The sequence below is a fragment of the Plecotus auritus genome (genome assembly GCF_963455305.1).
Source record: "Plecotus auritus genome assembly, chromosome: 5".
In the NCBI taxonomy this organism is placed as follows: domain Eukaryota; kingdom Metazoa; phylum Chordata; class Mammalia; order Chiroptera; family Vespertilionidae; genus Plecotus; species Plecotus auritus.
This window is the reverse complement of record NC_137776.1, coordinates 156,478,923-156,501,653: the sequence shown is the minus strand read 5'-3', so window position 1 is coordinate 156,501,653 and position 22,731 is coordinate 156,478,923. Positions and strand designations below refer to the sequence as shown.

Genomic DNA, 22,731 nt, shown 5'->3' with positions numbered 1-22,731 from the left:
CAGCTCCCCAGAAATCAGGGGATGCATATTGAACTATGAAATGTCAGGGAGCTTTAACAAAAAAAGATGGGGGGGGGGGCGTCAAGGGGTGGTGGTGGTGGGAACTTTGTTTTTTTAAGGTAGGAAAATGCAAGGAAGTGAAGCTTTTTTCTCCATTTGTTCTTTGGCAATCCCATCCGAGAATTTCAGGGGCCATGCAGATGACATCATGTCTTATAACAAAGAACTCTCAGTCATTCTGTGAAATGGAACTCCTGCCTGCACCGTGTTTCTGATGGAAGCTGCTTTATTAGTTATGTGTTTAAAGCTGTGTTTTATGTCACATTTAAATGAGGGTTTAATAGTCTTCAATATCTACCACAGGTAGATTCTAAGGCATGAAGATCACAGGAAATGAACTTCACTTCTCAGCATCACAAACATTTGGAGTACAAAAAGTCCAGGGATGGATATTATAAGAAAGGTACAAAAGAAGTTTGCTTTAAAAATAACCCCCAAAAGTTTAAAACTTGATTTTTCCCCAAAGTCCAAATAATTGTGGTCTAACCATCAGAGTAAAGGCTTCATTGGCTCAATCCTTTGATAGGAATTAGTTCATGCACAACTGTATATCCAGGGTGTGTGCAAGAGACACGCACATGCATCACACACGCAAGCACATACACCCACAAAGACAGACACACAGCTGAGTTTGTGGTGTTCTAGGCACTTCATATCCATGTTGTAAAGTCTGCCACCTGCCCATTACATTTGGCAAGTTACTTCTTTGGAGGCAGGACATTTTCTTCAAAGAAGCCCTGGTTGACGACATTCCCTGCTGGGAAGTATCTAGCCACCACGAAGGAGGACCCATCACTTGCAGATGCCTTTCCCACTCCCATCTTCTTTGTATTCTTCCATACCATGGCCGTGAAGTGCCCTGTAGGAGAGCAGACGGGGGGTGGGGGAGGGGGGGGACACAGGTTAGTTAGCAACGTCTGGAGAAGGATGTTGCAAGAGATTCTTAGGCTCCTGCACCATCTTGCCAGGCTCAGGGCAGCTTGATCTTCACGGACACCAATCAGAGACATGGGACACAAAACATACCAACTGCCTGATTTTCTAAAGCATCAGGTCCTCTCTGCTCACCTCACCACGTATCGATGCCCAAAGGTTTCGTGGCCTCCCAGAGATCGTGACAAATCCAAGTTACCCCAGCAATTAGGATACCACCCTGCCTCGAACCTGCCTTCAACCCTCCCCCAAACTGCACTCTTCAAAGTCACCAATGATCTCCATGTTCCTCTCCAATGGCCCCTTTTTGTCTTCATCTTACTCGACATCTCAGGAACCCATTGAACAATAACTCCCATTAGGGTGACTCCTCTCCTTTTCAAAGCACTTCCCTCTTGGGGGTTCCATGATGCTACCTCTTGCCATTACCCCCATCTCACTGCCTCTTCCTCCTCCTCTTGATCTCACTTGTAAATGCTGGAGGACTTGCACTTCCCTAGACTCAAATCTGGGCTCACTGTTCTTGCTGCACTCCTTAGGCAATTTCATCTTTCCCTGGCTCCTAAATTTATTTCCCCAGCCCAAACCTCTCCTCTGTGTTCCAAACACAACTACTTACTTGACATTTCCACTTGGATGACTCACAGACATCTCAAATTTAACCTCACTCTTGATTTTGGTCCGCCCAAAGTTATCCTTCTCCCTACCCTCCCATTTTCTTTCATGACAATTCTATGCACGCAACCTTAGGGATAGGTCTGTATTCCTCACCCTACTTCATTTCCCCCCAACAACCCAATCCTGACAAATCTAACTGTAAAAGACATCTCAAGTCCATCCACTCCCAAATCTTTGGTCCCATCCACAAACTTTTCTCACTTGGACCATTGCAATAGTCCCCTGACTGGTTCCCCAGCTTCCACCTTTGTCTTCTCCAATTCACTTTTTGCTTAAGTAGCCAGAGTGATCATTTTGTGACTAAGTCAGATCTGTTCCTTCCCTGCTTAACAATCCTTTGAGTGCTTCAATTGCACCTAGAATGAAAGTGAATGCTTTGGATCAATGGCCTCTCTTCATTCCTTGAACACCCCAGGTTACTTCCCTCCATGGAGCCCTGGCACACACTGGTGTGGAATACGCTTCTGATGACCAACGTTTTCTTGTCCCTTAGGCCTCAGTCTTAATGTCACTTGTTCAGAGAAACCTTTCACAATCACTTTAATTTCCTGAACATCTCCCTCCCAACACAGTCTTATCACACCTGTTTTTTCCCTTCCTAACATTCTTACCATTTGCAATGTTAGACTTGATTCCTGGCTTATTGCTTGGCTTCTTCATGAGGCTAGAGAGCCCCACACGGGTAGATGTCAGATTGTTTTTTTCACCAAAGTATACCCAGTGCCCTGGCACAGCCTGCACATGCCACTTGTACTGAATGAGCGAACGGAGTGAGTGAGGGAATGAATGAATGAAAGGCATAGGAGAGAATCCTCTTGGACTCAGGCTCGGCTTTCACTAGAAGTGCAGGCCTGCTATGAACTCTTTGAGACCTTAACAAGGTAGAGCCTCCTTCAATTCCCTCTGCTCTCAGTCAAACAGACCAGTTCTTTCTCAAGGACTGAATAGCCAATGGGGGGGCGGGGGGGGGAGTGGGAAAGGGATGAAACTAAATGTCCATCAATAAATGAATAGATAAATAAAATGTTGCCTATACATACAATGGAATATTATTCAGCCTTAAAAAGGAATGAAATTCTAACATGTGCTACAACCTGGATGAACTTGAGGACATTATGCTAAGTGAAATAAGCCACACAAAAGAACAAATATTGAATGAGTCCCACTTTTATAAGGTTCCTAGAATAGTCAAATTCATAAAGACAGAAAATAGAATAGTAGTCACTAGGGGAGTGGGGAGGGAGGGGGTTATTGTTTAATGGGTTCGGAGTTTCAGTATGAGATGATGAAAAAGTTCTGGAGATGAAGAGTAGTGGTGGTGGCACAACACTAGGAATGTATTTAGTCCCACTGAGCTCTACACTTAAGAATGGTTAAAACGATAAATTTTATGTTAAATATATTTTTAACCACAAAATTAAAGCAAAAAAGAAAGGAATAAATGAATGAATAAATAGATAAATAAATAAACAATGGTAGCTATACCTTTCCAATTCTCCAGGGACGAGAAAACATTGATATCTCCCCTGTGTATCAGAAATGGTAAGGACTGAATAAATCAATGTTCACTGATTAAATTGTGTGTTTCCCCCTACAGCTGAACTCTATTTTTAAATTTAGGTATACTAGTAGTTTATTTATTTGTCTACATACAAAAAAAGATTTCCTTTCTGAAAATAACCAAACATAAACACCAATCAATAGCGTTGATGTGATACGGTCAACGCAGGAATGAAAAGAAAGCAAACCTTAAGTACAACTATGCATCTTTTCTGCTAATCCTTCCACTTGTATTAACCATCGCCCAACAAAACTCTGATTTTCACCTCAGAACAGAGAAACACGTCTTGCCGATTCACCCTGGTCCTTACGGTTGTGAGTCGCAGCTCCAGGCTTTTGGCAGCTTTGCCAGGTGTCACCGCTTCTGTGGGCTGTCTTTTCATTAAGTCCTTTCTCAAGCAAGCCTTTTCTCTCCACAGACCACATGCTTTGGCCACAGACCCACCCACGCCCCCTGTCACCCAGAAAAGGAAGAAAGAGCTGCTATTTACCCACTGGTTGCCAAGAATCTGATTACAGACACAACATGAGCTTCTGCAGCATGAATGCCTGTGGAAGCCTTTTCCAAACAGATGAGACCAAGTTATCTTCCTTCTGGCCGGGGAGGTTTCTGTCCACACAGAGATAACCGAGCATGGTATTCAGAGATGAATTAAAGGACACGACTTCCTTAGCAACCATCAGATACACACTGGTTTCTAACTCTAAACTACTAACAGCTTGCTTTTTCTTTTTCTCCTAAATAGATCACATCCTCTTTCCTGTTCTGGACCCAAACTTCCTAAAATATACACTTGAAAAACACACTAAGTTACAGTGTAGCTTTGCAAGGAAATCATGCGTAACAGCAAGGAAGAATGAGAAAACTCTTTTTGTATCGACAGGGAACAATCTCTGCCAATCTGCCGTGTGAAGAAAGGCAGCGCAAAACAGATCACTATCTGACACCAGAGCATAGAAAAAGAAAAACACACACACGTATTTACACAAATGCCGGCAGAAGCTCCGAACACCTCTAGAACGATGCATAGGAAACTGGCATCACTGGCTGGCCAGGGATGGAAGGAAGGCTTTTCCCCGTATACAGCTTACACGTATCATGCCATGTGAAAGCATTACTAACTCAGAATACACAAACAAACAGACCTGCTCATTAAAACAGAATATAACCAAGGAATTGCAAGAAGCCATTTCCCTCCACTCAGCACTTGGCATAGAACTGTGTTCTTTCTTCTTCTTCTTTTTTTATTGTTTTAAGTATTACAAACAGTAATACATATGTCTCCTTTTTTGTGTTCTTTACCACAAGATGCTGACAGGGGTGGCGTGGCTGAGGGGAGATTATAGATATTTCAAAGTTTTTCTTTCACCTACACCATGAACTTAGGTCAGGGGATCCCAGAACAATGGTGCAGCTCCGGGGGAGGCTGGGGTGGGAGACGGGCCTACAGATCTTTAAGGGTCTTGCGAGCCCTGATTATAACTCCCCCCAAATCTGTGCTCCTGTCTTAGGATCAGGCTCTGTCTATCCCCAGGCATTGCCCACGGACACCTGGGATGACATAGGGACTAGTTCTTCTGAGGCTTTCCTCTTTAGGGGTGGGAAGTATGGAGCAACGGCTGAGACGGGTGGTCAGTGATCATGGAAAGCTGAGTCCCGTTCCTGGCTCAGCTTTTGTATTCCGTATCAATACAAAGAGAGCTTTCTCATTCTTCCTTACTGTTGCTCATTATTCCCTTGCAAAGATCTACTACATCCCCTGCACAGTTCCTGCCTTGGAGCAGGGGCCGTGGAAAGAGCATCGGACTGAGGACGGAAGGTGTAAAGAGGTCTCTCCCCGTTCCTGGGGCTCAGTGTCCTCCTCTGCAAAAGGAGTGGCAGAAGCCCCACCTCCAAATGGTGTTGCAAGGCTTCCGTGGCCGAGCACCGGTAGCAAAGCGAATAACTGGCTTTGACACATGTCCAGTTGCCTGTGAATCTTGCTCACGGCGGAAGTGGATCCAGACGCTATAAAATCAAACGGCTCCTAGACACAGATCTTCCTGAAAAGGACACCGGGTTCTGCTAACACTTTTAATCACTGGAAGGAGGTGGTGGTTACTATTCCCTCCCTCATCGAGGGAACTGGGTTGCCACAGAGCCATCACTTCTCCCTGCGGGCCCGGCAGCAGCCTCCTCGGGCTTGAGTGCCCAGGGAGAAGCACCTCAGCAGATGTTTCCATTCCTGCCCCGTGGTCCTGCCCACAAGGTTGCAAGAACTCCTGCCTGAAAGGGCGAGCAGAAAACCACAGGAAACAGTGACTGGTTCTGAGAACATGTCACTTCCTGCTTCTGAAGAACTTCCAGAGGGTAGGAGGCAGTAAGCGGCTCCACCCATGGGTGGGGTGGGGAGGAGTAGAGGGGTAGGGTGGGTAGAGAATCCCCTTTTCAGTTTTTCTGGTGCCTTCTGGTCAGAGAAACTCACTGCCCCTTCCAACCCATCCTGGGCCGCCTCAGGTGCATCTGAGGAAAGACAGGAGCCTGGTGAGGCCTGGGGAGGGGCCAGAGGGAGCCCGGAGCTCAGAGATGCTGACAGGGGTGGGGTGGGGCTTGAGTGAGTTAAATGTTTACCCCTCACAGTGGAGGCCTACGAGAAAGGCTGGATGGTCCCCCAGTCAGCTCCTCCTGCATCTAAACTCCACCTCCAGAATGTCCTGTGGAGACCCCCACCTGCCCCTCTCCCTCTAAGACAGGGAAGGACTGGACGTGGACCCAAGTTCACACAAATAGCAGTGCCAGGGTGGAGACTAGCTCCAGGGGTTCTGCAACCCAAGCTCACCTGCACCTCATACTGCAGCATGAAGGTGAAAGGAGAATGCCTGGGAGGCCATGAGGCCTGGGGTCGTGGCAGGAAGGAAGCGGGGCGGGAAGGGAGGAGGGGGTTAAAAGGTTAAAACCGAGAGACAAGCGAGCATGGCCCTTTCCCTGAAGGCCCCAGGAAGCCACTGGCCGTTTACTCAGGAGAGCAACATGGGCAGAGAGGGTTTGGGAACATTCTGGGTGCTCGGGAGCAGGCTGGATGTAGGGAGCAAGACTAGAAGTAGGATGACCGGTTACAAGTGCTGAGGCACCACTTCTGGAAAGAAGCACTCGGCAGCTTTTAAAATGCACAGCCTCTTACGACACACGCCAGTCATTCGAAGAACTTAGAGCTGGCGGGGCGGACAGCATCAGCCTGGGAGCTTAGCTGGAGGGCGTGTGTGTGTGTGTGTGTGTGTGTGTGCGCGTGCGTGCGTGTGTGTGTTGGGGAAACAGGGTTCTACCCTTTGGGCAAAGTCAAATCAGAGAAATATGGGAGAGGTAAAACAGGAGGGAAATGATTGGTTTTCAGAGCGTTAGTTCCTCTCGGACACCCAACTGTCCAGGGCGAGGCCAGTGGTGCGACCCAGTCACTCACCCGTCCCAGAGGTGAAGCCAGGCTGCTGGAAGTTGTAGTTCTTAATTTCACTGTACCACCTATCGGCCACCTCCTGTCCTGTATGGAAAAGACAATGAGACTCAACAGCAAAATCAACCCACGCCCTACTCCTTCCATCTGCTCCCACCAACCGCAAGCCACTCACCCATGAGAGGTCTGATAAAGCACCCATGAGCTGAAACAGGACCCCTGCCCATGGGCACACCCAAGCTGAAGAGGTGGCCTTGGGGGTTGAGGAGCCCTGGCCTGGGATCACCCGCATCTGTTCCTCGCCCGGCCACGAACTCGCTGTGGAATCCTAGGCAAGGCCTTCCCCGCCCTGGGCCTCCGTAAAGAGGGTTAAACGCAATGTACTCCAAGGGCTTCTGATGATGCTCCTAGTCTTCCAGAGCCTCCCCTCATCCCACCCAAGCCTGGCCCCTGGAGTAGCCAAGGAGGAAAGGCAATGGGCTGCTGGGCCTGGGTCTCCACGGCTGCAGAAGGGTCCTCACTTGGAGCATCCCCGGGCCTAGACGTGCTGATGGGAGAAAGCGCACAGCATTTCCCTGGGGGCGGCGGATCTCAGGGCCAGAGCTAGAAGGAGCCTCGGAGCTCAGAGCAGAACCGCAAGCCTGAATGTGTGCACGAGTCACCTGGGGCTCTTGCTAAAATGCAGTAGGTCCAGGGGGCAGCCTAGGAGTCTGCATTCCTAACGAGTGCCCAGGTGCTGCTGCAGCCCATACACTACGCTTTGGTGGCAAGGAAGGCCTTCGAGAGCAGTGGCCACACACTGGCCTCGTTGGGGAACATGTGAAAACTGCTGACGCCTGGGGCCTGCCACAAACGGATGGCACATGTTATCTCTGGAGGAGAGACCCAGGCACCGGTGTTTCTAAAAAGCACCACAAGATCCCAATGTGCAGCCAGTGTGGGGAACCACGGCCTTAGCGACCCCTTACCCAGCCCCCTCTCTGGAGAGATGGGAAACTGAGGCCAGAGAGGGGAAGGACTTGCTCAAGGCTCCCTAGGGAGCCAGTTCAAGGCTGGGAGGGAACCAGCCCTCCTACTGGCTCTTTCCCATCCCTCTCCCTCCTCCCCCGGGCCCACCAGGCCCAAAAGCAGGCCTGGGAGGCGGCTGCAGGCTGTGGACTCCTGCCTTCCCGGGGAGCACACGCACCCCTCTCCTGGAGCAGCGGGAGCTGGGGAAACCAAGAGGACACTTGGGCCTCCCCAGGGAACTCCCAGGAATGTGAGGCCCGGGAGGGAGGAGGCATTCTCCCACTGGGTCTGGAGAAGGCTTCAGAGAGGGAGGCAGTGCTCGCCAACATTTTTCCTAAAAAGCCAGGCCAGGGCTGTCAGACCAGGAAGCTCAAGAATGTCTGGTCAGTGTGGCGGGGCGGCCACTCCAGGCTGAGCCCTCAGATGAAGGGTTGTCTTGCCCATGATTATGATTTTCTTTCTGACATGTTAAAAGCTCTATTGCGCCTTTCTGGTGAAAAAGTTAATACACCGGCACTGTAAAACAATTTTTTTATCAGGGTGTGACAAAAGTAAAATTCTTCTGTAGCTGGGGATGCTGGGGAGCAGGGTCAGGCGGGGCCTGCACAGAGGCCTGTGGCCCGCACCCTGCTCCTGGGCTGGGAGCTCCTCTGTGTGCCTGGCAGCAGCACGGCCTGGCCCCACCAGGGACACTGCGGGCGGCTGCCCTCCGCCCGGGAGCGGGAGCTCTGGGTTCCTCTCCGGCTCTGCTCTGCGCCTGTGGCTGCCGCATGGCTACCCACGGAGGGCGAGGGCCCAGGAGGGGCTTGAATGCCGGCTGCCGAGGCCGGGCAGAGGGTAGGGGAGGCCGGGCGAGGGCAAAAGCGACCCACCTGGCTGATCGTAGGATGCCCAGGCCAGGTTCTCCCCGCACTGGCCGCGGCTGGACTCCGGGCTGTGCTTGAGGATCCTCGTGCTGGCCAGCGCCTCCGAATACCTGCCGGACGATGGTGTTTCCTCAGAGGGGACGCAGCGCAGGGAGGCCCCGAGCATGAGCCCTAAACCGGCGCGGCCACACGTCCTTCCCTGGGCTCGCAGCGCAAACCGGGAGCACCACTTCTGAGCAGCTCTTCTGAGCCGCCAACAGCCCATTTTACAGAGGGGCAAACCGAGGTTCCGAGGAACAAAGGGACCTGCAGAGTCGTTATTCAGCCTGACTGATTCTGCCCTCGAAACTCATTCCCTCCAGCCCCCCGGGCCCCCCTGACTGCAGCAGCCGCACGGGAAAGGGCCCGGCACCCGGGGGCGGGGCACTCACTGCTGAGCCTCCCGGTTGAGCTTCTTGCACAGCTTCAGCGGAGGGACGCCATGCTGCTGCCGGTACTCGTTGTGGGCCCGCAGGACCTCGTTATTAAACTGTTTGGAAGCTGTAATGATTCCAAAACGGAGACTGTCTCAGTGCAGGGAAGAGACCCACTGGAAGTGTGAGGGCAGCCTTCGGAGCAACCCAGGCCTCAGCCAATGGCCGGGCGCCCCCTCAGTGCCCCAGCCGAATGGACAAGTGAGGGGGTGCTCCACACCTCTGCCCACCCTCTGTCCCTCCACACCTCTGCCCACCCTGTCTCCGTCCCTCTACACCTCTGCCCACCCTGTCACCGTCCCTCCACACCTCTGCCACCCTGTCTCCGACCCTCCACACCTCTGCCCACCCTGTCTCCGACCCTCCACACCTCTGCCCACCCTGTCTCCGTCCCTCTACACCTCTGCCCACCCTGTCACCGTCCCTCCACACCTCTGCCACCCTGTCTCCGACCCTCCACACCTCTGCCCACCCTGTCTCCGTCCCTCACACCTCTGCCCACCCTCTGTCCCTCCACACCTCTGCCCACCCTGTCACCGTCCCTCCACACACCTCTGCACATCTGCACCCATGGATTATGCAGGGCCCTATGGGCATGTGAGGGATCTGGGTCTTTATCCAAAGCAATGGGAAGCAACTGATTGGGGGCAGAGGAGTGAGCTGGTGAGATCGGTGTTTCCGAAAGTTCCTGCTGGCCGCTGAGTGGAGGATGGGCCAGGGGTGCAGAGCAGATGTTGGGGGGGGGGGGGCGGGGGGTGCTGGGCAGTGAGCAATGGGACTTCTGAAAGAAAATGTTTGAGGGAGACTGGATATCTCAGACTGGACCTATGGTGCCTGGTGGGCACTGGACAGGACTGGAGGTGGGCTCTCAGAGAGAACACACCTGGCTGGGTGGAGGGGTCCCCACACTGGGCTGGTAAAATCAAGAAGACAGAGGGACAGATGAAGAAAGAAGGACCAGGAAGGACAGCACTGGGAAGTGAATGAGGGGAGAGTGTGGAAAAGAATGTGTTGGTGTTGGGTTCAGAGATGCACTGAGGGATGAAATGGAGCCTGTGCTCAGTGGGGTCATGACCATAGAAAGGGCAAGGTCGGGGGGCTAGGATTAGGGAAAGAATAAGTGGGTGAAGCCAGGTCAGGCAAGGTCAATAGTGGACAGAAGTCACATCAATTTGGATCTGAAATGGAACCCCACCCATCCGACACCCCCCCGTTCATCTCTCCACCATTCATTCATCCATCTATTGATCTATCCTCTCTGCAGCAGCAGCATCCACCCAACCCCAGCCCATCCCTCTGCTCCTGTGCTCTCGGAGCACCTCCTGTGCCAGGTCCCGTATGGTGTGCGAGGTGCCCAGGGACAAAACAGCCACGTCCTGCCTCAAAGAGCTCACACACAGAGGGAGACCGCCTGCAAACAGGGTGATGGGGCCACGGGCCGAGGAGCACAGGTGCAAGAGGAACTTGAAAAGCAACCTCACGTGGTCTGGGGACTCAGGAAGGAGGTGACCCCAGGTAGGAGGCCCCAAAAATGTCTGGACGTAGCAAGCCAAGCTTGGATTGTGAAGGCCCTGAGTGACAGCTGCAGGAATCTGGGAGTGCCCCTCCGTGGAAATGGGGTGAACTGGGTGAGTTAGGAGTGAGGGCTACAGAGAACCCTTAAACTGAGCTAGTTCCATTTGGCAGGAGCCTGTCCCCAAGGCCCGGCTGAGGGCAGGAAGGGAATAAACTGGAGAATGAAAGAAGCATCAGGAAGCATCAGTTATTCCTGCCATTACCCCAGGTCACATTCATCAGCTGTCCTTCTCCTAGGCTGTCTTTTCACCCCAGGCGAGGAGCAGATAAGCCATCAGGGAATCCCTTCCCCTCTCTCAGCCAGATCCCTGCATCTCCTGGGCCTTCAAATCAAATTCTCTGGGCCTGGGAATAGACTTGAGGGGAAGAAGGCCAGAACTTGCCCTCAGGAGCTTTTGGCCAGATGCCACCCCAGGGGAGATGACGGCAACTGCCAGTTGTGGGGGCAGAGCTGTCCCAGGGGCTTTCGATAAGTTGTAATGAGTGGTGCCGACCCCGAGGACGGTGGAGCCCAGCAGGGCAGTCCAGTGAGGTCCAGGCACAGGGATGTGGGCAGGACAGGGACGCGAAGCCGTGAACAGGCAGCCCTGAGAGCCAGGGCCAGGCTGCACTTGGCCCGTAGGCTGTGGGCCTGCAGTCCCCTTGGCAGAGGGGTATGTACAAGGCTGCTAAAAACTAGGTCACTGCACTCCCAGAACATGGGAAGCTAAGAGAAATAAAAGTGAAAGTTCCTGTGCTCAACCCAAGCTCGCTGCCCAGAAGCCAAAGCCAGTCATTGTCCCCACCAGGGCCAGTTCCCTGGGGCAGGGTTCCCAGGAAGGGGTCAGGAGAACTTCCAGGTAATCAGGACGGGAGCCCTGCCTCCCCACCCTCTGGGATGCATCCCCCCACCCCCTCCCAGGAGTCCCCTCCCAGCACAGCAGCCATTCCCAGCCCAGGTGGCTCCTCACAGCAGGGCCTCAGCCTCAGGGAGGCAAGATATCACTGGTGTCCACACCCAGCAAGAGGCACACCCCACTTCTGTAGAAAAGCCCAAGGACAAAGATAAACATAAGGAAAAAAAGGGTCAAAGGAAACCTACCCATCCCAGCATGAGGCAGGGAGAGCCTCACAACCAGCCCACAATGGGGAGAGGGATTATGTCCTCATAGGAGGGCCCTCGGAGGCTTTCGGGGTGCTGGCCCGGAATGAGGGAGGTCCTGTCTTCTGCATGTTGGCCAACCACTGCTGGGTGCTGGGCTGTGCACCATCTCCTTTACGTCTCACCACCATTTGTGGGAGCTGTCCGTTTTTTAAAATGAGGAAACTGAGGCTCAGGAAGGGAGGTAACCTGTACACATTCCCACAACTGGTTCAGGGGTGAAAACGCTGTCCTTCACCCCACACCATGTCCAAGGGATACAAGTCAAAGGAAGTCACAGAGACAGAGGGATTGACCAGACCTGGAGGAGGGTCGGGCTCAGTGAGGTTGGCAGCTGCCTTCAAATCTCTGAAGGGAGAGAGGAAGGGGAAGAGGAGAAAAGAACTAACTAAGGTTTCAGACCTGCCTAAGGGGCCTCAGAGGAGAATCAGGGGCTGCAGGAGTAGAAGCTCCAGGGGCAGGTCTGGGGCTCAAGGTCAGAGCTGCTGGAAGGTGGAGGGGGCTGGCTCCCTGGGGCTGAGGGGAGAGGGAAGGGGCAGGGCTAAGCTGCCTGCGGGAGTGGAGGGCACAGGCCTCTTAGGTGGGGCTGACCTGGGGACTCTGGAAGGTCCTTTGGGGCCTGGGCTTCTAAATGCCAAAGACTGCAAGGAGGTCTGTGCCCCTCCACCGGCCTGGCTGTTGGCTAGCACAGGCTCCTCCCTCAGCATCTGTCCTCATCTGAGGCCTCCCAGAACCCAGCCTGACTCATTTCTCTCCCACTCCCCACCAGAGGCCCAGGACTGTCAGAGGCCAGGGCAGAAATTGTAGACAGGCCCCTTCTGCCCCTTGGCAAGAAGCTGGTGTTAAACTCTTTTGCCAAGTCCCCTCACCAAACCAAAACTTAGTAACTAACCCAACTGCAGTGTCAGCCTCTCCCAGGAGTGGAGTTTTAAACCAATCAGTCTCGAATTTCCTGATCACTGATGAGGCAAACTGCCTGAGAAGACCTGCTGCTTCCCTCTAAGGGGCCATGACCCTGCCTACAGTAACCCACCCTTTTAACTTCTCAGTCCCACCCTCTTTATGCCTAGAAAAACCTTCCATTTGTACAGCTCATCGGAGCACCCTTCTAGTTGCTAAAAAGCAATGAACCCCATGAACTGCTGACTAAAGCCAATTAGATCTTCAAATGTACTCGGATGAATATTGTTCTTTAACACTGGAAACTGCCCTGGTCCCACCTTTGGAGTAAAACTGGTTTATCAGGAAGAAAGAATAAAAAGTTGAGAGGGAAAAAAAAAGCAGATTCTGTTCCAGGCTTCCAGGAAATTCAAGAGGCAAATACCAGCTCTGCCTCTGACTAGCTGTGTGATTTTGGTCAAGTTGCTTAATCACTCTATGCCTCATCCCCCTACCCCCCCACCCCCTTCCCCCGCCCCATAGAAAAATGGAGATGGCAGTATCTACTTCACAGGGCTGTTGTGAGAATTAAAAGAATTAATCTATGTCATTGCTTTAGAAGAGTTCTGGAACACAGAGAACAGTTATTCAGTGTCGATTATAATTATATTATTACCAACAAAGCCTCTGGCTTTGGGAGACATTGTCCCATTGGATCCCATCCCTGATCTTCTTGGGAGCAGAACTGTCTTTTTAAAAAAAATGTATTTTTATTAATTTCAGAGAGGAAAGGAAAAGGAGAGAAAGAAACATCAATGATGAGAGAGAATCCTTTCTCGGCTGCCTCCTGCACGCCCCACACTGAGTTTCGAGCTTACAACCCGGGCATGTGCCCTAACCAGGAATTGAACCGTGACCTCCTGGTTCATAGTTTGATGCTCAACCACTGAGCCAGGCCAGTCGGGCTATATCAATCTTCGATGACCTCTTTCAGCACCTCTGAGCTCAGATATTTGCTGAGTGAATGAGTAAGCAAATGAATTAGACCATAGTCTTCTCTTTACAGATGAGGAAGCTATAGTCTTTGGGAGGACATGTGAATTTCACAATTTCACACAGTGAGTCCACATTCGAGCTAGACCTAAGAGCAGCCTCCTCTGTTTCAAATCTCTCATACTTTCCACTTTACGTGTACTTCCCTTTCCCTAGGCAAGATGATGGTTAATGGTTCCAGGCTGATCCTTTGCAGATAACAGTCACCGAGGGATTGAAGGAGCCAGGGCAGCCAGTGTCCATTCTCCAGCCCTGCCTGTGGCCGGCCACTCAGGCCTGCCTGGAGCTCTGGGGAAGTCCCTGCCTCGCTGGGTTCCACATCCCCATATGTGTGAGAAGGAAGTATGACATCTATTTTTTTTCAAAAAAGCAGGGAAACCCTTTCTTTGAACTTTCCCCCCCAGCAAAATCAACAGATGAAAATGGAACAGCTGGAACGGATGTGGCCCTCACAGCCACGCCCTGCAGAGGTGTCAGGCCCCCGCTCAGTAGAAAATTCCTGGGCTAGTTGGTCCCTAAATGCTTTCTGCTCTGATGACAGAGGTGGGTGGAGGGGACATTAAGATTTTCAGAGGTAATCAGAGGGATGCAGAAGTCCCTACTGAGCCAGAGTCCAGGCTGAGGAGGAGGCAGGAAGCAGGCGGCAAGTGATCAGTGTGATAGGGGAGAAAGCCCACATTCGGGAAGTCAGAGAGCTGGCTTCAAATCCCAGTTTGTCTACTTACTGGTCAAGGTCTGAGTTTGGGCATGGTACTCAACCTCTAAAAATCTATACAATTGACAGTAAGTAGCTCCAAGCCTGGCATGCACCAGGAGCTTAACGATTGGTAGTCACTATATTAGGGACTAGAGGTTTCCACTGAGCCCAAGGCCTGCGCTGAAAGCCCATTGTCTTTCTCTGCCCCATCACAGTTGCTGCAAACTGAAGCCCAGCAAGGTGGGCGATGGACCTGGAAGTCTCTGAACACTGGGCTGAGCATCTCCTGGAATTAAAGCTGTGTTAGCTTCAGTAACAGTTTTCCAGCAATGCCTACCAACCCCAAGTAGCTCTGTGGTATCTCTGAGATTTAAGATTAAAAAGAGTCGAGCTCCTATGAGGAAATGAAGGCACAGAAGAGGCAGGGACTAGCTCCTTATAACGGTCTTTATGAAACCACATCAAGCCCCTTATGGCTACACATTTGTGAGCGCTACCGGCCCTGCAGCGCAGACCTCCGGCTGGTGGCCTGGAGCTTCAAGGGTGGGCCTGCACTGAAGGCCCATTGGGCCTGGGTTACCCAGAAAGGTCATTTTCTCTTGGAGACCCTTAGGGGAGCCAGAACTGTCCTGGGGGCTTCCAGTTTTGGGGAGAGACAAATACAATGCATGTGGCTATGAGGGAGAGAGGCCTGAGCCAGGATTCTGGAGGTCCCTGGTGTGTGTGTGTGTGTGTGTGTGTGTGTGTGTGTGTGTGTGTGTTGGCGGGGGGCGGGGGGGTGGCACCTGCCTGAACCAGCTCTAACCTGCCCTCTGCCACTGTTCCCTTCCTCGGAAACCTGCTTGATTCTGTATCTTCAGTCCTAGAAGGTGTCACCACCATCTTGCACCCAGGCATACCTGTGGCACTTTGCTCTCATTTACAAGTTAGTCACCAAAATTGGCTTGAGGGTACCACCTCCCAAACCCATCCTTTCTCCTCTCCATTTCCTCAGAGCCTCTGTCATCGATTGCCTGAATAACTGCAGTACCCTCTTCCTGACCCCCCACCTCTGCCCTCTTCCCCGCTGACCCATTCTCTTGCCACTTTCAGTTAACACCTTTCTATGGCACTCTAGGTCTCAGGAATAAAGTCCAAATTCCCAAGACTCTCTGGGATCTGAGCACCTCCTCCAGGAGCCTCCAACAGCCCTTTTGCAAAGGAGATCTCTCCTTCCCCTGAGCTCCCACTGCTCTTCACCTGCACCTGTCTAGTGGTTTCCCGTCTCTGATTGAAGCATGTGATGGCTGTCTCTCATGCCCAGATGATTTGATTCATTGATTCATTTCACAATCCAAATAAACACTCCTGAGGACCAGGCTCATGCCCTCCACAGCACTGAGTCCACAGTACAGAGCTGACAGATGGTGGAATGGATGGAAAAAAGGGAGGGAGAGAAGGGAGCAAGAAGGCAGGGGGAGATGGATAGATGAGTGAACAGACAGAAGAACAAGCACTCAGCTGATAGCAGGGCAGGAGAATTGCTCCTCAGGGGAGGAGCTAGAAACAAATGATTAAAATGTGGCTTTAGAGAATTTGTGGATTTTCTCTTAATCTACAGAGAAAGGAGTTGATTCCTTAAAATGCTTGCTCACATCTGCCATGCTCTTGCCCCATCACCACCTACCATCATTTTAGCTTCATGACAACTCCTTATGTCACCTTTCCACACTGTGAAGGACCCAGGGGATCATTTGGGCCACCTCATTGTCCAGATGGGGAAAGAGCCTTGCTCAAGATCACACAGCAAACAGTGAGCACAGCCAGGGCTGAAGGCAGTGTAAGACCAATGCCAGGGGGAGGCATGCTCCCAGCGCGGGGGCCCCATGAGTCTGGATCTGGAGGACAGATTCAAGAAGGGACCCAGCTTCACCCTCCTCAGGCTGACACCCCAGCTGCCACACAGCAGGACTTCTGACTTCTGTCCAAGCTGTTCACTAAGGGCCTCCTGTGAGGCAGTAGCCATGCCCAGATAGTCAGGGCCCCTGTCTGGCGGCCAGGAGTGAGGTGTCTGTGGGAAGCAGGTCTATAGCTGGGCAGTGTCCCAAGCTGACTGTTCGGCAAACTGCGGCTCGCGAGCCACATGCAGCTCTTTGGCCCCTCGAGTGTGGCTCTTCCACAAAATACCACGTGCGGGCGCGCACGTACAGCGCGATTGAAACTTTGTGGCCCATGCGCAGAAGTTGGTTTTCGGCTCTCAAAAGAAATTTCAATCGCTGTACTGTTGATATTTGGCTCTGTTGACTTATGAGTTTGCCGACCACTGGTTTAGGGGGAGGGGGGCAGTAGCCAAGAAGAGACCTGCCCTCCTTCTGGGAGGCAGGAGGGGAAGCCAGGGGTGGCCTCTCAGCCCAGAAGTTGAGTCTACAAGGATGGGGAAGATTTTTAAACCTCAGAGAAGTGCAAGAGGCAGAGTGATGGTGGTGGGTGCTGGGAAAGGGAGCCCGGGGATGGGACCAGCGTGCTCGCCTCAGGATGGCCGAGTAGAGGTAAGAGGTGAAGAACACCAATTCCCAGGGGACTCCAAGTTGGGGCTGAAGAATGTACACTCTCCCACCTGCAGGCAATGGAATGGAAGGTGTTGGGAGTGGCAGGGTAAGATCTGCATTTTAGAAAGCTCACCTGGGGCAGCCACAGTGCTGAGCACGGGCCACCAACAGGTCGGAGAAAAAGGGGAAGCGGGAGTCTGTGCCCTGGTGGAGCCTGACACCCTGGCACATACTAGTAGCCTGGCACACACCCTGGCACAGAGGGGGCCTCAAGGGAGGAGGGACAACGACAGAAGGATGCTCGAGCTGTCCTTAGGAGGGCTGGTTGGAGCACGCCGCTCTGCAGGGAAAGATGCTGTCACAGTTTGGCTTTTCCCAACTTCTAACTCTGTCCGCCAGAAACAAAGCAACAGCCACGCCTTGGCCGGACCCTGAGCGCCTGGAAGCCCTCCCAGCTGCAGTCTCTGGCTCCCAGCAGGGGGTCCCTCCCTCAGTCTCGCCTTCCCTCCCTCTCTCCGGTGGCCCCACGGCCACCCCGGCTTCCTGGCTGCCCCGGAAACTGCCCTTGACGCGCCTCCGGGCGCTTCGCCCCCAGCGCCGCTCCATCCCCGCCTGGGTCCCCGCCTTGCAGCCGGAGCCGCATCCCCGCGCCGAGGCGGCCGCCCAGCTCGGGAGATCCCGCCGCGGGGGAGGTGACGGCGAGCATCCCAGAGCCCGCGGCTCCGAGCCATCCCGCATTTCCGGCGGCCTCACCTGACTTGCCCATGGCCGGTTCGGCACGCTCCTGGGCTCCCGCTGCCTCTGCGCTCCCGGGCCGCGAGCCGCGAGGGTAGCCTAGGAGGGGCCGGACCTCCGCAGCCCCTCCCCGGCGCCGCCCGGCCCCCGCCTTATAAGGCAGCAGCAGCTGCAGGCCAAGGCGCCTGGGGGCACCCGCCGGCTGCCTGGAGGAGGCGCTGCGGGCCCTGCGAACCGCGAGCCTCCCCAACCGGCTCCGGAGGACCTGCCCCGCGTAGGGACTCCAGGGACTCCAGGTGCGGAGCCGGAGCCCGGGGCCTTTTGGGTCTCAGCCCCGAGCGGTACCCTCACGGGACTCGGCATCACGCGCCTCCCAGCAGGTTCTCAGTAGCTATTCAGCGGCTGACGGGCCGCAAGGACCATGGTGCTCACCCTTGTGGCGTTGAAGGACGAATCTGGCGCGGAATTGGAGCTCTCCCCGCCTCCTCCCCGAGTGTGCCGCCTTGCCCTATCCAGTGACACCGGGCACGTCCGTCCTCTCCCCCGGACATACCCTCTGGTGCGAATCCGGGTTGGAGTTGGAGTGCTGGCTCATCTCTGCCGGTTCAAGTCCTACCCATCCTTCAGGGCCCTTTGTCCCTTCACCTTCTTGACCTTGGGGGCAGTGGTCGGTACACTCCTGGCACTAGGAAGCCTTGGTCCCAGTTATGGCCCCGCCCCTGTGTGAGAAGGGCACTAGCATGAGGGCACAGCCTGAGTGTGACTCCCCAGAGTAACTTCTTTCTGGGGAAAGAGCTCAGTAAATTCTAATTAAAGGACGCTGGTTTGCAAATCTTCCAATAAATGGGCACATTTAGTTTTAGCTTGTTGACTATAGGGCAACAGTAAGGCTGGGCACTGCCCTGTCTACCCCCTCACACTGTTATCAGGCAAATACTTACTAATTTGAGTACTTTCAGTGTTAGAGTGTTAGGAAGCGTGGCTCATTCTGAATCAAAAGGGACTTCTGGTGCTAGGTGGGCATCTGAACGTTTATATTCAATTCTCGTTCCCACTGGCCAACAAATCCCCACGGACGTGGCCAAATGAACCTGGCTGGAAGAAATCCATGTCACCTCTAGCATCTCTAGAAGGTTGCTTCCATCTTAACCAAAACTTGGAGGCTCTAGGGTGGAAACAGCTGAGCTCTCACTGCACAGAGGGAAGCACATCAGGGACCAACAAGTTCCACTCACATCTCCTTGGACAGAGGTGGAGGCTGAGGCTTGAGAGAGCCTGAGCGTGGGTGGGGGACAAAATCTGAACTTAGTGGCATCTTCGGAGTCTATAGGCCTTAGAGCCGGCCTTAGCAGCAGGCACGTGGAAGGGACAGTGTGCGGAACAGAGTTAGGGAAGTGCCAAAGTTGTCCCCTATCAAGAGCTCTGAGCAGGCTGGAGGGGGAGTCACTGCCCAGCGGGTCCTAGCTGGTACCCAGGCAGCAGAGACAAGAGAAATGGCAACAAAGAGAGTGTTTGACCCAAGTTATCATTTCTTTTTGGTTTAATGTCCTATTTAAAAACTCCTTACCTATTCTAAGATCATTAAAAGTTTCTGTTTTCTTCTAGAAGTTTCACAGTTTTAGCTTTTACATTTACTAGTAGTTTTAGCTCCTACATTCATTTTGATTATTATGGCATGTGGTATGAAGCCAGGGTTGTAATTCTCTCTCTCTTTCTTATTTGGCATATGAATATCCAACTGCTCCAGTGCCATTTCTTAAAAAGATAATTCTCTCTCAATTGGCCAGATATATGTGGCTCTCTATTCCATTCCATTGATCTATGTATTTTTACACTAATACACACTGTCTAAATTACTGCAGCTTTATGTAAGTCTTGAAATCAGGTAGTGTAAGTTCTCAATTTTTCTTTTCAAAGTTGTTTTATCCATTTTAGGTCCTTTGCATTTTCATATAAATTTTAGAATCGGCTTATAAATTACTGCAAAACAAACAAAAAGCCTGCTGGGATTTTGATTGGTATTGCCTTGAATGTATACATAACCTTGGGAAAAACTGACCTCTTCATAATATTGAGCTTGCTGACCCATCTGCATGGTGTATCTATTTATTTATCTTCTCTGATCTCCCTCAATTATGGTTTTGGGGATGTTGCTCTCTATTGAGTTTTCTATTCTTGCAGTGTCTTTTTAGATTTAGGAATCAGGGCAATGCTAACCTTAGAAAAGAAGTTGAAGAGGGTTCTCTCTTCTAGTACCTGGAAGAGTTTGTAAAGAATTAGTATTATGTTTTCTATGAACATTTGCTAAATCATCAACGAAGCCATCTAGGTATGGAGGTGTTTTTTCATTTTTGGGGGGGAATGGGAAGTTTTAAATAATAAATTTAGCTTTATGAATAGATACAGACCATTTAAATGATCTATTTCTTCGAGGGAGCTTTGGTAACTTGTATCTTAAAAGGAATTAGTCCATTTCATTCATCATGGAATTTATAGGCATAAAGGTGTTGATAGTGTGTTGTTATCCTTTACTGTCTGTCTGTATGCTGTGTGGTGGTGCCCTTTATCTTTTCTGATATTGGTAATTTGTGTCTTCTAGAGGTTGATCAATATAGCCAACCCTCATTTATTTGTAGCTTCTGTACTTATGAAGTTGCCTACGTGCTAGGATTTATCTGTAATCCTAAAATCAATGCTGTCAGTGCTTTGACAGTCACCTGAGGACATGTGCAGAGCAGCGGAAAATTTGAGTTGCCCAACACACGGTTCCCAGGTGACGTTGGAAAGGAGACGCTCGTCTTGTTTCGGCTCCCATACTGTCAACAAGTGACCTCTTCCCAGTCTATTTAGTGCCAGGCTTTTTGCATTTGTATCTTTCTGTGTTGGTGATGTTGCTGTTTAAAATGCCCACACGTGAGGTGTGGAGGTGCTGTGTGGTGTTCCTAAGTGCAGAAGTCAGTGATGTGCCTGGTGGAGAAAATGTGTGCTAGATAAGCTTCGTTCGGGCATGAGTCATCGTGCTGCTGGCCGGGAGTCCAGTGTTCCTGAACCAACAATATAAATGAGGCAAAATCAAAACAGATGTGCAGAGATGAGTGACAATTAGAATACTTAGTTATGACCGTGGGGCAAGACTGGAAGTCATGTGGCTCAAGTCTAAGTTCTGTCCCTGCTGCCCAACAACTGATTCTGATCCAGGAGCTTGAAATGAAGACAGTAATACCTATCTTAGAGGATTTTTTTTAGATTGAGATGACACTTAACACATTGCGGACGGATCACGAGAATTCTCCTGTTTTCTGTTCTAAGGCTTGTGGCCAGTCATACATTAAAAAGAGATTGGTTTGTAAGAACAGGTAATAAATAACTTCAAAATGCAATGGGTATTTAATTTTAAAGCGTGCCGTTAACATTTATGTAAAATGTTTTTTGTACTTGTTCAATGGAAACTTATCTGGCCACTGGGTAAAGCTAGCAATAAAACTACTGGTCCGCTATGTGTTAAAAAGCACCCTTTAAATGTCACATATTTTTGTCTGTGTAGTATTTTACGGTCACAATTTTTATATGTAAAAATGTACCATTGTTTCTCTGTTTAGATCAAGGCAAAATTCTGCTGATGGTAGAAAACTTAAACTTGCTCATTGAAGGGAACTTGGCGACATCTACTTTCATCTCTTGGGGATAAACACTGAAGCATTCTAGAATCTTTCCCAACTCCACTCCACAGCTCTGGGTCAGCCCCTCCAGATCCAGGTTCTTGGACAGAGCATCTGTTTGGCTGAGCCTGGGTCACATGCCTTCACGCTAGTGCACAGTTAGGTACAAGGTCTTCTGTACTGAAATGGAGAGTTCTCCGCATGCCGAGCAGCCTCACACAGCAAATGTCTCCCCATTTCTCCCAGTTCAGGGGTGGGGGGAGGGGGATGTTGTTTCTGTCCTCCATGGTTCCCCAGAATGTTCCACACTCCATGACTCAGCCCTTCTCAGTGTCTAAGCTCTGACATCATTATGAATTCTTCCCCAAAGTATGGTTTAAGGCAGTGGTCGCCAACCGGTGGTCCGTGAGGTTGAAAGGTTGGTGACCACTGGTTTAAGGTACAAACTATGCTTTAATCCCTTCAGGCTTTGGCTCTTGATCTACAGAGGTTTTGGGAATAAAAATTAGTTGTAATAGCTCAATGAGTGGAAGGCCATGGAAACTAGAAAAGCAGAGGAAAGAAAAACCTTGGCAGAAAATCTCCTTATTTTACTATGTTATGCTCTCTTTCTTTAAAATTTTTTTTTTATTTTTTAAATATATTTTTATTGATTTCAGAGAGGAAGGGAGAGGGGAATAGAATCATCAATGATGAGAGAGAATCATTGATTGGCTGCCTCCTGCATGCTCCCTACTGGGGATTGAGTCTGCAACCTGGGCATGTGCCCTTGACCAGAATCAAACCCGGGACCCTTTAGTCCGCAGGCCGATGCTCTATCCACTGAGCCAAACCAGCGAGGGCTATGCTCTTTTTCTTACTGCTTTTGGAAAATATATGGAATGGGATGAAGCCAAAACTGTACTGAGAGGCAAATACACTGTATAATAAATATAAACATAAGCTTTGAGTTAGACCTGGGTTCAAACTATCCCTGCTCTGCTACTTACCAACCATGTGACCTTAGAGAAATTATTTAATCTCCCAAGCCTTAGTTGCATCAACTGTGAATAGTGTTAATAATACTATTTGTCTCTATGGAGAGGTTGTGAGCATTGCATGAGGTAATTCATTTAAAGCACTTGGTAGTATGCTTATATGAAAGAAATTCTTGCACAATTTTCAGTAAGTGGTCCAGGAACCTCCTTGGCCATTTGTCACATGACAGTTCTTCCAGTGGGGACTGTCTGTAGAAGAGTGTGACACACAAGGCTTAGGCTGTTCTGGTCCCATGAGATCATCGATGTAAGATATAACTGAACATGGAGTATTTGGTAGATTTCACATTTTGCTGATATGTTGTCTAGTATTCCTGTTAGCATATAGACCAAGTTCATCTGTCAGAGTCCAAATGGGAAAGAAAAGCTGTAATTAGATGTCATCACTGTCAGTCTTGGATAAGGAAGAGGGAAGTAGGAA

At 51.1% G+C, this 22,731-nt stretch overlaps 1 protein-coding gene across 1 annotated transcript; it reads right to left on the bottom strand.

Annotated features, from left to right (window-relative positions):
- Positions 1-238: 238 nt before the first annotated feature.
- GLIPR2 (GLI pathogenesis related 2) lies at positions 239-17,998 on the bottom strand. The gene is made up of 5 exons (XM_080668624.1): positions 17,633-17,998; positions 8,965-9,073; positions 8,540-8,643; positions 6,669-6,746; positions 239-919 (listed from the first exon to the last, which is right to left on the bottom strand). Exons 1-5 carry the CDS (start codon positions 17,643-17,645, stop codon positions 759-761), a joined length of 465 nt encoding a protein of 154 aa, XP_080524750.1. The 5' UTR covers positions 17,646-17,998; the 3' UTR covers positions 239-758.
- Positions 17,999-22,731: the final 4,733 nt, after the last annotated feature.